The sequence below is a fragment of the Sarcophilus harrisii genome, chromosome 1 (assembly GCF_902635505.1).
Source record: "Sarcophilus harrisii chromosome 1, mSarHar1.11, whole genome shotgun sequence".
In the NCBI taxonomy this organism is placed as follows: domain Eukaryota; kingdom Metazoa; phylum Chordata; class Mammalia; order Dasyuromorphia; family Dasyuridae; genus Sarcophilus; species Sarcophilus harrisii.
The window spans coordinates 658,267,090-658,282,918 of NC_045426.1; the positions used below are offsets into that span (position 1 = coordinate 658,267,090).

At 33.4% G+C, this 15,829-nt stretch overlaps 1 protein-coding gene and 1 pseudogene across 1 annotated transcript; both read left to right on the forward strand.

Moving 5' to 3' along the window:
- Window positions 1-2,351: 2,351 nt before the first annotated feature.
- LOC100923573 lies at window positions 2,352-3,365 on the forward strand (annotated as a pseudogene).
- Window positions 3,366-9,731: 6,366 nt separating this feature from the next.
- Window positions 9,732-10,870, forward strand: LOC100923838 (olfactory receptor 7D2-like). Its single transcript, XM_012542355.2, has one exon. It carries the CDS (start codon window positions 9,866-9,868, stop codon window positions 10,868-10,870), a length of 1,005 nt encoding a protein of 334 aa, XP_012397809.2. The 5' UTR covers window positions 9,732-9,865.
- The last annotated feature ends 4,959 nt before the right edge of the window (window positions 10,871-15,829 follow it).

Here is a 15,829-nt window from a genome sequence, read left to right on the forward strand (position 1 = left end):
ATTTGTGAGATTCCCCATTTTGCTAAAGACAGCAGGATTCTCACTCTTTGTTCTCCTCCAATCTATTTCTCTAACTCTCCAGGCTCTGTCATTAAGCTTTACCATCCATGCTTCACCTCTCCCTCCCCCACTTATTTCTTGTTTTTGTATCCCTAGCACTTAGCACAGTCTTTGGCACATAGTAAATGTTTAATAAAGTTCCTCTTTCTAACAATATAGAAGAGCTTGGTATATGCCATTCATAGCCATATTACATTTTCCATGGATCATGTTTTGAAAAATCTTACTTAGGTCTAGGTTGGACTAAGTGGCATCTGTTGTCCATTTCAATTCTGAGGTTCTATTAGAATTCTCAGAGGGATTATTCTTTTAGATAGTCTGTCTCATTTACTTAGATTGTCTTTGACATTTCTTGTTAACATAAAGAAGATACAAGATAGTCCTGTCCTTGTTTGAAATTAACTCATCTCCAAGTCTTAGATGAAGAATTGACTCCATCCTCTTAGAAACACCTTTCTAGACAGACTACTCCCATTTAATCCTCAATCTTTCTTCGATCTACAGTATTGTTAGCCAAGGCCACATAGTATAGTCATTTTTTTTTCCTTTTCAAAGTCTATTTAGATGAGCTAAAGGACTGGAGTTACTTGGCCTAAAGGAGATAAAACATGCAATATGCACTGAATGGCTTCACATATTTTGAGAGATGTTATGTGGGAAAGAAATGGGATTTGTTCTACAAGGACTCAGAGCATTAGATAAACCTTGAAAACAGGCATATTGGGATTCAATAGAAAGGAAAGTAAAAACAAACTCAGAGGCTCCCTCAGGAAAAGAGGAGTTTCTTCTTCATGGAGATTTTCAAGGAAAGATATGATGCCCACTTGCCAGGTGTAACAGAAAGTGGAATTTTTGTGAGTACACTTTTATATTATGTGCCCTATGAGATCTTTTCCATTTCTATGTGATTTTATGATTCCACTTAAAAAACGGACAGCCCAAAACTTTTTGTCATACAACTTCCCCAATCTCTCCCTTTGCTATTGGATATAGAAGTGGACATGCCCTGCTCATAGCATCTCTTCCTTTTTTATGTTTAAGTACATTTTATATTCTGTTTAAAAAATTAAATTTATTTTATTCTGAACTTAAGAAACAAACAAGCATTTCCATAATAGTTTTTAAAAGCTGACTATACATAACATTGTAAATCTATTAAGTAAAACTCATTATTCTTTTTAATATGCAAGAAGTCACCATGTATCTTTTTTCCTTCTTTTTCTCACTTGCACATCTTACAGGTACCATTAGATCCAAATATGTATGAATGTGTGTATATATGTATAAGTATATATACCTACACATACATACTTATATATATGTACTCAGTCTATTCATGCTTCTATTTATCAGTTCTTTCACCAGATGCGCATAGAATCTTACTTTACATATCCTTTGTAATTAATGTGAATACTTCAACAAAATAACTTAGTTGCTCAAAGTTGTTCTTAAAACATTATTACTCTTAATTTACACAACATCCTATTGATTCTTCTCATTCATGTTTTTCTAAGATCATTGACAACATTATTTCTTATAGCTCAATAATATTAGATGGTGATCATGTACCATTAATTGTTCAGCTATTGCCCAGTTACGGGGCATATCCACAGTTTTCAGTCCTTTACCTCCATAAAACAATCTGCTATAAATATTTTAGAACATATAGGTTGTTTTCCTTTCTCCATAATTTTCTTTGCAATCTGACCTGATAATGGAATTGCTTGGTCAAAGGGGATCTTAGACTGTTTAATAAGTTCTTGAGCATAATTACAAAATGCTTTTCAAAATGGTGGAGTCACTTCATAGTTTGACCAATAGTCAATTATATTCCATTTTTTCTACATCTACTCTACTATTTTTTGCTTTCTTATTCAATCAGTTTAGTCAATCTGATAGGTATAAAGTCATATCTCAGCGTTTTTGCATTTCTGTAAGCAATAATGATATAGAACATTTTTCCTATGGTTACAATTTCTTTTGATATCTTCATCAGAAAACTGCCTGTTCATATCGTTTTTCTGTTGATCAACTGGAGAATAGTATTTATTTCTTTATTCCACTGAACAATGGTCATTGATTTGAGATGGTGTTCATTTGTAAAAGTGGCTGTTTATATTCCAAAGATTGTATGAACTAAAAAGAACTGTGGAGATTTTTAGATTCACATCATTCCTCTTATGTTTATGTTGCATGTAGAAATGGTGACTTGTCTAAGAGCAGAAAGGCAATAAGTTGCAGAGAAAGAGAAAGAAACTAGAAATAATTAGTCAGAGTTTGTTGTTTTTTCATTTCAGATACAAAAATAAATGTATTTTCATGCCATGCTCTTCTCACTTCTCTTTCCCAGCAGAAAAGTCAACCCCATAGTACCAGGAAACCAAACACAATTCACTGAATTCATTCTTCTGCGATTTTCTGAAAAACCAGAGCATCAAGGGCCCCTCTTTGGGCTGTTCTTGGGCATATACTTGATCGCAGTGCTTGGAAACCTGCTCATAATGTTGGCCATTGGCTCTGATTCTCACCTTCACACTCCTATGTACTTCTTCCTTTCCAATTTATCCTTTGTGGATCTCGGTGTGGTATCTACCACAGTACCCAATATGTTGATGAGCATCTTGACCAAAAACAAGGCCATCCCCTATGCTAACTGTCTTGTCCAGATGTACTTCTTTATAGTTTTTGTTGGTTTGGATAATTTCCTCCTCACTGCAATGGCCTATGATCGTTTTGTGGCTATCTGTCATCCTCTACATTACACAGCCATCATGAATCCTAGGTTGTGTAGCTTGATGGTGTTGCTTTCCTGAATAATAAATCTCCTAGAGGCCCTTCTTCACAGTCTGATGGTAACAAGGCTCTCCTTCTGTAAAGACCATGAAATGTCACACTTCTTTTGTGATCTTGCTGAGGTTCTGAAACTCTCTTGTTCTGACACCTTTAGCAATTATATTTTGATATATACTGTTGCTGGATTTCTGGGTATTCTACCCCTCATAGGAATCTTTTTCTCTTATACTCAGATCTGTTCTTCCATTTTAAAAGTCCCATCTGCTCAGGGTAAATATAAAGCCTTTTCTACTTGTGGATCTCATCTCTCTGTTGTTTCTTTATTCTATGGCACAGGGTTTGGAGTGTATTTGAGTTCCTCAGCTACTCACTCTTCCTGGAAGACCACAGTTGCCTCAGCAATGTATGCTGTTGTCACCCCCATGTTGAATCCCTTCATCTATACACTAAGGAATAAAGACATAAAAAATGCCCTTAGGAAACTCATTAGCAAAACAGCCTCTTCTCAGTGATGGGGCTGGCTCCTTGTCTTTGGAATGAAACACTGGTATTTCTGGGAAAAACATTGGGAATTACAAAGTTGAATTATTCATTTCTCTCATTCAAATCTATTCTTCCTTTAGCCATCAGAGTAATTTTCCTAAAGCTTATATCTCATTCTGTCACACTTATTCCACTAAATACCAATGGCTCCCAGTTGCCTTTAGGATTAAATACAAAATCCTTCATTTATTATTCAGATCCCTTCATAATGAAGCCTCATTTTTCATTTCTAGTCTTCTAATATCTTATTCCCTACCACATGCTCTTGGATCCAGTATTATTGGATCCAAGAAATTCCATTTCTTGGTTCTGGGCATTTTTTCAGGCTATTCTCCATGTTTGTAATGCTCTCTCTGTTCCACTTTGCCTACAGGACTCTTTTGCTTTTTTTTTTTTAAGCAACAAGTTTTTTTTCAAGAAATCTCATCATTTACTGGCAACCTCTTTTAACCCCTACTAATTCTAGTCTCTTTCCTTTGTTAACCATCTACAAATCATTATTAATTTAATTTATTATTATTTATTAATGTATTAAGCATTATTAGTCATGTTTAGGTTGTTTGTATATATTTGTTTGTATGTTACCTTCCCCATTAGATTGTGAAATTCTTGAAGTCAAAAATTGTATTTGCCTCATTTTGTACCCCCAACACTTAGCACAATGACTGACCCATATCAGGTTCTTAATAAATGTTGATTTATGAATCTCCAAGCACCTATTATACTGATTCATTCTTCTCTTATTTATTAAAAATAACCTTGATCTTTCCCTTCATGGCCTTTATTCCTGAAGTTTCTACCCCAAAGTCATCAGGTTAAACATATTGCTTTTTCCCAGGATATTTTCTACTTCAAAAAAAATACTGGATATTGATTCACAAGGGCAGGATTTTAGTTCTCAACTCACAACTTATGATCTATGTGTTCTTGGCCAAGTTACTTAATATCTTTCTAAATTTTTTTTTATTTCTGAAATGAGAATTGGAAAACCTTATTATCTAATATTGTTTTTTTACACATCAAATTAAATATATTATATGAAAGTATTTGCAGACTATGAAAGGATATAAACTTACAGGAATGAAAGAAAGAAATTAGGGGAAAATCAAATGGGATTTCATCATTGGGGGTCTAGGTGCTATCTTCTTTATGCCTAAACTGATGACCATTATGAGTTGCTACGGTAAAAATAAAATTATTACATGGTGGCCAGCATCTCCAGATAAGTGCTTTGCCTGATCCAGACATCAGGCTTTGTGCTTTGCCTGATACTATCAGTGAAGACTTTTCTTTAGTTGAACCTGTAAAAACTGTACCTCTAATGACATAGTCTTTGGAAAGCTAAGATCAACTCCATATGCCAATGAGATGTTGAATGTCTGTATCTGTGAAAAGGCTATTTGGTTTCATGATAATCTATGTTTTTATTACATTCAGTCACTTCTTTGGCCATGTCACAAATTTATTTAAGATGATTTATTGGCTCCCTATTATATTAATGATACAATTTAATTTCCTAAGACTTTTAAAGCACTTCAGAATCTAATTCCAACATGTGTTCCTTGGCTCATTTTGTGTAAGTGTCCCAACATACTCTATATTATAGTCAAATTCACCTACTTCTAACAATGTTCCCATCATTTCCCAATCACGAACCATTCATTACACAGGCTATTTCTCATGTAAGGAACAGAGGACAAGCCATATCCACCTTTGTATCTAGGATTCCATAGCTCTATTCATCACTAAATTTGAGTGCTAATTGGAACAAGAGTGATCAATTTTCTACTGTTGTTAGTATTACTTTCACATCTACCAAATTTGCTGCACACACTTGATGATTGCTTATCTGTAAACAACTTTAATTTTCACTCCACAATGGAATGCTCTTAAAGTATAGTGACTATTTCATATTTGGCTTTTGATACAAATACATAATCCAGTACTTGATATATTGTAGGCATTTAAAGAGTGCTTGATATAAAGTGACAATTTTAACCCTCTATCTCTCTCTTATGAATCACAAAAGCACAGAAGAGAGTTTCTTCTTCAACTTCTTAAATCAGGAAATAATCATCTATCAATCTAAAATATTCCTGAAAAAAAGTGATCATTCACTTTTGGCTTGAGCTCTTTCATTTTACCTTCTAAAGTGTTCATTGCCAGTGTTGGGCTGACTACTTTAGTTGTGAAAAGAAATCTTCATTAGCCTAAATCTCCTGAATCATTATCTACATTCCAGGCACTGAAAGGCATCAGTACTATCCTCAGAGGAAAATCAAAAAGAAGTGAAAGACTATCCACACATATAGGATAAAAGTTTGTCACAATATCGGAAGAATAGTAATTGAAATATAAAGAAATTCACAATCTTAAGAAAGAATAAGACTGTGATTGCACATGCATAAACTATATCAAAATTATTCACTGGCCCAAGGAGTGGGAAGGGGAGAAAGAAGAAGAGAGAATTTAAAACTCAAATCTTTAAAAAGAATGTTTCCAAATTATTTAATTTGTAAAATAATTACATTTTTAAAAATAAAGAGGAAAACTCATTTTTATTAGATGTCAATTCAAAAATGCACAAAGATCAACAAACCATATAAATTAGGATACTAATAAAAGCAGGCAAATTTGACCTACTATGACTTCATGAGACTTGTTAATGCAAATTCCATGGTTTTGAAAATATATAGCCTATTAAAAAGAAAAAAATATATGTAAAATGTGGGATGAGGTATCACCAAGGATACTTGAGTGAGGAAATCCAATGGCCAGAATGAAGAAGCAAAGTAAAGATCATTGTCATAAAGCTCAATGGACACATACATTCAAGGAATTATGTCATTATATGCACTAAAGGTCAACTGAACAGAAAGATGAATTAGATGAATTTAAGAAAATAGACCACAGTAGAGGAGTAAGGTATACTAGTAAGGATATCATTTTTTTTTACACTTCTGGTTGAGCCTTTTATTTCCTGATAAAAGAACAACCAATATTTTTTGGCCTGACTAATAATTTATTTTTCAAGAGGTAGATGAACCACTCAGGGGATTTTCCCCTCTCAGAAACACTTTCTCAGTTTTAAGATGAACTAGATAAAGTTGTTATCCCTTCCCACTCTGATTTACTTTGATTTGGTGAAGTCAGATTCCTCCTGTGGGTAAAAATATTTAAAATGTAAGGCAACCATTATGGTCTTTCCTAATTTTTTAATCTGGGAAAAACATCAATACATCCATTAATCATTTCTTTTGAAATATGATGTTGAATCTCCTCAATTCCCTAATTACTCTTACCTGATCATTTTCTTGTCTCTCAATTTCCTTATTTAGGTGTGAACATATCCTGCTAATTGCACCCAGCATCGTATATTTCATCTCTAGGTCTTACATATCTCTGCCTTCAGCAATCCCAGACTATTCCACCAAAACTGGAGTTCTGGTTGTAAAGGGCACAAATATGTTGTTTTTTACTTTGAATTAGAATCAATATGTAACATTATCTAGGATTCCACACAACATCTGCTGTATAACTTTACCATTCTCCTCAAGCTCTGACCTCCATTCTTTCCTCCTTTACTCTGGAAAAAAAATTGGATTTTGAATTTCAGGGTTTGAGTTCAAAATCTGGCTTTTCCACTTGTGTGACATTGAGCAAAGTCCCTCGAAATCACAAATATTTCCTTGCCTGACACTGTCCTCAGAGAAACCATCAAATCCCTACTCTATTCCAATAATTATAACAAATAATATTATTAATCAATTTGAAAGATTCATATCAAAGTTCCATATACAGAGCCCAGAGCTGTGAACAGTATATTCTGAGTTCACTTACTTAATCAAAGCAAGTTAACTAGAGGACCTCTATCTTTGTTTTTCATTGTCATAGTGACAAAGAACAGCAAGGCAGAGATAATAACTACATAGAAAGTGTTCCAAAATATATTTTTAACTTCCAGACCAATCCCTTGTCCAGAAAGAGCAGGTGACATCTTAAGAACACTTAGGTCACTGTCTGTGTGACTTGTACCATTTCTTCCTGCCCAAACCAATGAGAAGCTTGCCCATCTTCTGTGGAGATATTCTTTACTTCAACCAACTTGTGACACTGCTGACATATTATTTTGTTTATTTTAGCTTATGCATCACATTGTCGACCAATGGGATTATTCTATATTTGGGATAACTGTTCTGAAATGACTAGACCTCTCATTTTATAAAAATAGGACCTTGGAAGGAGGAGTCATCTCAGATTGCAAGAAAGATCTGAGGTCCACTTTATCAGAAGGGATCATGGACCCTTTAATAAAGTATTAGCTGAGAACTCTGCTTCAGATTCTTTTATTATAAGTAGGATAATTTTAATCCCTGAATATTTAATTTTATTTAGGTATAGATCTGATATTTATTATATCCTTCCCTATATTGAGCACAAATATGTTTTCCTGTAACTTCACACATTACTCTTTCTATCTTTTGACTATGCTATTAGAGTGAAAGTATTAAATGTTATTTTTCAAAAGATCTTCCTTGTATAGGCTCAAGTTTTTGGTCAACTTGTTTCTTGGATGTAGGCATTAATCTTGGTTGATATATTTGTCTGATCAGTTACAGTTGGACACATTGTAACTCAACTCTACTATAATGGTGTCATTTTTGTCCTCTTCAAGAACCAAGGACAACCAATCAACCAAATGATCCTGACTTCAGAATCTTGAACTTACTAGTTTTCTCTGGCCTCTACTTTTTTTTTAGTTTTTTTAGTTTTTTAGTTTTTTAGGTCAATAGGTCAATAGGTCAATAAATCATGTTGACTTAAGTGACCCTTTGCTCTCTTGTTATTTCTCAGCCCTTTCTGCAAAACAAACTTCCCATTTCTCATTCTCATTCTATTCACATATTACTGTCCTCCTCCCTTTGATAATTAGGATCCCTTTCCAGCTCAGGAGATTTGACTACATATCTTCTGTTCAAAATATATATCAATTATTTTATTTGAGAGAATATTGAATATCAATAGATTCACTTAATAATTTTCAGTGTATAGAATTTTATAAAAACATTTGTCACTTCTAACTTCATTAATATTCCACTTATTTACATTCACCTTGCTTTTTTTATGGTCATAACTAAAGTGTTCTTCAACCATGTACCTCTATTTTTTTTTCACTTTGCATTATTTGATAAAGTTCTTCCTGTAGTTCTTTGAATTCTTTGTAATTATATCAAAATATTTCATAACAATAATTTACTCCAACTTATTTAACTATGCTCTTATTTAAATTATTCCAATGTTTTTGTTCTTGCATTTACATTTAATTTTTATTTTATTTAATGATGCTATGAAAATCTTTGAATCAAAGTCTATTCCCCAAAATATAGCTATTAGAACAATATTTTGTAACGTTAGATTTTTGGCCAAAAATACTTTAAAACTTTTCAATACTATTTGCAAAGAATGAGTATACTTATTATTTCTCAGACTTATTTGTGTTGAATTTGGGTTATTTTCTACATAGAGTTTGAAATAGTACCTCAAAGCTATGTTAATTTGTATCTTTCTCCTTATTGGTAAAATTAAGCTTTTTTTTTTTTTTGGCAATTGGGATTAAGTGATTTGCCCCAGTGTCATATAGCTAAGAAGTTTTAAGTGTGTGGGATCAGATTTGAACCCAGGCCTTCCAGACTTCAGGGTTGATGCTTTATCCACTACACCAAGTAGCTGCTCCAAAATTAACTGTTTTCAAATAATTATTGGAAATTGGAAGAATTTGTTTTGTTTGATTATACATGTTTATAACAGGTTTTGGTTTTCTTGTTTTCTCAACTGGGAAGAGTACATGAGAGGAAAAGAGTGCAAATTTCATATAAAATAATAATTAATTTAAAACAATTTGTATTACTTTTTTGAAAATTAAATGAAAATGTTTTCAGAGATGACTGCCACTCTCAACAAATCCTTATATATTTTGAATGTCAAGTTATTATCTGCCACAACTACCATTAAAACATTTCCTAAATTCACTGGGGGTTTTTAATTACATTTTTTATTTAAATTTTTTTCTTTCATATGGAAAACAACATCTACTTGATTCTAATTAATTCTTCATTGAATTGCTTATCATTTCCTTGACATAACTTAGATAAATATTGTGCTCCACTTTCTTCCATCATATTGTAACTTTATAATTTATATAGTATAATGTTCAACTCAATATTGATATTTTGATCTTAAAGGAACATTACCACTAAGAATTTCTATCATTTCATTTATAAATTACCTAAGTTCTAAGTATAAGAGTTTCTGAAGATGTGAGAGCAGAACAGTACCTTGGAACATCTTGTCCAACTTGATTTTATATATGATGAAACTGAGACCAGGAAGGGAAATGACTTGCTTAAAATAACAAAGATGTAGATCTTCAGTCATCTGAGTCCAAATCTAGAGTTTTCTCTATCACAGAATGAGAAGCAACTATCTCCATTTTGTCAATTTCTCACATATTTTTCCTTGCAGATATATCAGGTGCATGGGACCAGAAAACCAAACAAGTGTGTCAGAATTCCTCCTTCTGGGACTTTCTGAGTTCCCAGAGCAGCACCTTCTCCTCTTTGAGCTCTTCCTCAGCATGTACATAGTCACTGTGGTTGGTAGTCTTCTCACCACACTGGCCATTGGCTCTGATTCCCATCTCTATACTCCCATGTACTTCTTTCTCTCCAATCTTTCCATGGTGGATGTGTGTCTAGTTACTACCTTGGTCCCCAAGATGCTGGTGAATCTTCTAACACACAATAAGGCCATCTCATATGCTCAATGTTTTGCTCAAATGTACTTCTTCATGACTTTTGTTTCCACAGACAATTTACTCCTCACTGCAATGGCTTATGACCGCTTTCTGGCCATCTGTCACCCTCTACACTATGTCACAATAATGAGTCCACAGATTTGTGGTCTCCTGGTTCTGATGTCATGGACTATTAGTTTTCTAAGTTCCATCCTTCAAATTCTAATGGTAATGCAGCTGTCCTTATGTACAGAACATGAGATTTCCCACTTTTTCTGCGATCTATGTGAGGTTATAAAACTCTCTTGTTCAGATACCTTCATTAATACCATATTGGCATATTTTGTAACTGGTGTACTAGGTATTCTCCCATTTGCAGGAATTCTTTTCTCTTATAGTCAGCTCTGTTCCTCAATATTGAGAGTACCATCACCTGGGAGAAAATATAAAGCCTTTTCTACTTGGGGATCTCATCTCTCTGTTGTTTCATTATTCTATGCCACAGGACTTGGAGTGTATCTGAGTTCTTCAGTTATTCACTCCTCCTGGAAGATCTTAGTTGCTTTGATGATGCACTCTGTAGTCACTCCCATGCTGAACCCCTTCATCTATAGTTTAAGGAACAAGGACATAAAGGAAGCCCTTAGGAGGTTCATTAGCAGAACAGCTTCTTCTCAATAACTATTCTTCATTGTTTTTATTTCTGGACTTTTTAAATATTAAATTCTATTTTTTTACAATCTACTTTGTCATATCACCCATTCCTTCTAAAGAAACACTAAGTTTAGTGGTAGGAGACCTTGGTTCTAGTCTCTGTCATAATTAATGTACTTCAGGCAAGTTATTCCATTCATCTGAAGCTCAGTCTTTTCTTTTGTGTAATGTACATTACATCAGCTGTGTTGTCATAGGACAAATTCTGATCAAATGAAATGATTATGAAAAATCATTTAGAAAAATCATTTAGAAATTTGATAGAAAATTATAATTTTCTATCAAATTTCATGAAGAACAAAAGAAACAGAGAAAATAGAATCGAGTTTTTTTTTTTTTTTTTACCATGCATGATTCTTCCAACTCAAATGTCCATTTTCTGAAGCCTTAGTATATTGTCTTCCTGTGCTATTTTGACCCCAAAAAAATCATTAACTGGTTGCCAATCTCCTTGTTTTTACTAAATGGTTCCTTGAATATTAGTCTATACCTAAACATATTCTCAAAGCTTCACCAGCGTGTCTCAAATCTCCCAAGCTTGTATTTTGATAGTAAAATCTTTAAGCATTCAGCATAATTATTTGTTCTGATTAGATATTGATACTATTTTTATGAGCACAAAAAACATAAGAATTAGCCAGTAGCCTGAATTTTCTGGTGGAATGAATAGTAGACTTACCACTAGAAAGTGGTGAGTTCAAATTATATTTTATGACAAGATGTGGGAACGTAAGAAAGTCACTTTGCCCTTCACATACTCAATTTCTTGTCTATAAAATTATTAACAAGAACAATAGCTGATATTTATATGGTACTTTAAGCATTGCAAGGCATTTAAAATACATTATTTCATTTATTACAGTAGAAGTAATAATAACATCTACCTAATAGGGTGTTCTGAGGGTTAAATGAGATACTTGTAAATTTTTAAATATTTGTATTAATTATAAATTTATTATTTACTATTATAAGTTATAATTAAATATAGCAATATTCTTAAAATGTTTTAGAAATCTTAAATTGCTGAATGAATATCATCTATTGTTGGAATCTTTTACAAAGTGTTACAAAGGCAAGAGACAAGAGGACCTAACTTTAAATCCAACCTTAGACATTTGACACTTAAATAGCTTTTTGTGACTTAAATAGCTATTAGCTCCCCCAATAAAAAAGACTAATTTTAAGTTATTCATTAAGGTCAAAGTGTTTGCGTCTTATATAGATGAAAATGTTTTCAGTATTCTCAAAACTAGAACCATTTCTAACGTAGTTTGAAAGAAAAATTGGGGTTGAGTTGTGTATGATGAGGTGATTCTAAAAAACAAAATTAGGCAAAAAAAAGGTAAAAATGAAAAGTTATGTTATAAAAACTGAGTGTGAAAGGAAAAACTAATACAGAGGAAACAGGTGGGGGTGGAGGGCTGGAAATGTTGGACCCTTATTCTCATCTGGATTGAAGAGGAAACAACATTCATCTAGAAGTTTGTAGAACCTTTCTGAGCAAGTAAAGAAGTGAGAAAACCAGAGGATGGGGCACCTAATTAGCCCAGTGGATAGAGTATCCCTGAAGTTAGAAGGACTTGAATTCAAATATGGTCTCAGACACTTAACTAACTGCATTATGCTCTGCAAATCATTTAAACATAAATGACTTATTAAAAAAGAGAACTGGGAGGCAAGGTGGGGGAGGTTCTTGACTATGTGGTAAGAGATTGGGGGGGGGGAATTTTGAAAGGTATGTGGATGCTTACTGGGGAGTTAGGAAGGAGGTGAGGGAATCTTGGAGGTGTGGCTGAAGAAGGGACAGAATGATAGGGGAGAAGATAAGGTAAGGGGAATTGAAGAAAAATGAGAAAGAAAATAGTGAGTTAAAAAATAAGATGGAGGGAAATTTTCCAACTATAATTATAACTTTGAGTGTGAATAGGATGTTTATAGCAACTCTCCTTGTGGTGGCAAAAAAATAAAAATTTCAGAAATCCCATAAATTGGGGAAAGGCTGAACAAGTTGTGATGAATGATTGTGATGAAATACTACTGTGCTATAAGAGATGATGGGCTCAATGATTTTAGAAAGGTATGGAAAGATCTGTATAAAATGATGAAGAGTGAAGTGAGGAGAACCTAGAATATATTGTATACAGTAACAGCAATATTGTTTTAAGAATAACTTTGAGCCACTAATTCATTTTGACTATTATAAATACACAAATTAAAAATAAAGAACGGATGAAGAGATGCTATCTGCATTCAGAGAAACAATATGGATAGAATAATTTTGTGCATGCACACATATATGTATATGTATACTATATATATATCTATATATATATTTCTCTAATGGCAGTCATTTTAGGGCATGAAGAGGGAGGGAAGAAAATTATATAAAAGAAATTTGCATGATAACTTGTATATTTGGAGGGAACCGCAAGTCGTATGTGATTGATTTGCATTTTTATGTATAATCATCTTTTTATTGTGATGTGCTATGAAAATGTTTGCTTTGTTGCATAAATTGAAAATAAAATATTTTTTAAAAGAGTCAGGGAATATCCTAATTCATTTTACCATATTGAATGGTGGGGGCAGAGTACCAAAAGGAAGGAAATAAGAAAGATAAACATTTTTAGATTGTTAATTGATATGTGTCTCTTCTTGAGGAAAAGAAAGCTAGATTCTCTGAAGAAGAAGAAACTATTTTTATCACAAGACACATCTATACAGGCACTGGTAGGTAAGGGGTCATTCAGAAGTCAGGAGAAAACGGATAAATAAGTATGGTTAGCAATTACCTTTTAAGGGTACCAAGGTTTCTCTATGTCATAATAATAATATAAACATCTATATCCTTGAGGAACAAATCCAGTACATGAGAGAACTTCCCAAGGTTTGTCAAAACCATCAATTTCTGCACAGTATTGGAGATTCACTTTGGCACAATTTTAATTGAAGGAATTAGTAAACAGTTGCTAAAAAAAAAAAAAAGAAACTAATGAGGTTAGGAGCACAAGTTATATTTTAATCACAACTGGATTGGAAGGATTGGAAGGATGAAGGAAAATGCAGATACTGGAAACAGGAAATTAAGAAGACAGTGTCTGATAATAGAATTTTAATTGCTGGATAAAGCAGAAAGCATGGGAATAAAAAAAAAAAGACTTGATCATATATAAAAGGCATCTATCAAACTGTGTATTTACATGTGTATTTAAAGTATATATGCATATTATATGCATATGTATTTTATGTACATGTACCCATCCTTGTGTATTTTTTCTACCTAGTATAATATGAGCTCTTAAGAAAAAAACTTGTTTTTTTGTTTGTCTTTATATCCACATTACTTAGAAAAGTGCCTTGTATATAGTTGGGCTTTAGTAAACATTGGTTCAATTGAATTTCTTTGAAATGATAAGAAATGAATTTCCTGAAGATTTACAAATCCGATCTAGTGAGCTTTAAAATGAAAAGGAAGGAAAGGGAGGAAATTGCTTATACATGTTCACCAACCTAGACACTATTAAAAGCACCTTAATGTAGGAAGAATAACAGCAGAAATCTCAAAAATTTCACAAGAATCCCATTTTAGCTGTTATTGGAAGTGGGATTTGTTGAGCTGAAGAGCTAAATTTGCACTCTCTCTCTGTCTCTCTCTCTCTGTCTTTCTCTCTCTCTCTCTCTGTGTGTGTGTGTGTGTGTGTGTGTGTGTGTGTGTGTGTGTGACTTTGTCTGGATCTCTCTGTCTCTGAATCTGACTCTGACTCCCATATTCTTAGGGGCAGAACCACTCTCTCTTTCTCAGTTCCTCCCTTCATGTGTCTCCTATAGGAGTGACTTTTCCTCACAAGAACTGCCCTGTATTCCCTCCCTATGAGAGAGAGGGAAGAATAACACTCTTTTAAATCTGCTCACACAAGAGAATAAAATGAAGATTTACTTAAGACCAGCACTATCAGAATGCCAGAAGAGTGAAAATTTTTGCTAATGATCAAACCTGCTTCCTTCCAGAAGATCAAGGCTTAGCTCTCCCTGTCCTTAGCCTTTTAGCTTCCTTTTGTGCAATGTCTTATCTCATGAGATTGTAAACTCCCTGTGAGCAAGATCTGCTTTCTCTTTCACTGTATTATTTGTATCCCTAATACTTATTAGAGTGCTGGGCACATAGTAGACACTTAACAACTGTTTATTGACAGACTAATTGATTCAGTATCTGTGTACACATTTACTTGAGATTCTTTGCTTTGAGAAAGCTTAATATTAAGTTTCAATTTTTAAAATCCTTGGTTTATTTCAAGCCTTCATCCAGGAAACTTCCTGGTGATTTAGAAAGAAGGGGTGTCTCTTTGTTCTTCTCTCATGTTCTACCCTCAATCTCTTGGGTACTTTTGTCAAACCTAATATACGTACAAAGCAAACAATATCTTAAAGAAACTATGTTCTTTAGAAAGTAAATAAACTCTTAACAGATACAAGGATTAGAAAAAGCAAAAAAAAAAAATCTTTCAATTGAAAGAATGGTAGGAGCAGAAGAAACACAGGACTAGAATAAAGGATTATCAATTCTATTCTCAGTTGTATAATAGGTAGAGCTGTTTTCAAAACCTCTGTTTAATATCCTTCAATCCCATTTAAACGGTACCTATTGTTTGGATTCTGTTTCATGGTGAACATTTTCAATCATGGCCCAGTCTTGCAGGCTATGGCAATAGACATATGGAGTTAGTTTCCTTCTCACATCATCACAGCCAAATCAAGACTCCAGAAAGCCTTTAAGAAAGCTAACAGGGCCCCAGGAAAGGAGAGAAGACTTTGAAAGAGATAATCATATTCCAAGCCCTCAGATTCTTTAATGTAGAAGCAGCTAAATCTTGTATTATTCTGACCATAGTTCCACTCTACCTGAATGATTTCTTTCTAAATGCTTGC

Coding starts and splice junctions, on each gene's coding strand:
- LOC100923838 (XM_012542355.2), top strand. CDS start 9,866: ATGAGAAGCAACTATCTCCATTTTGTCAATTTCTCACATATTTTTCCT.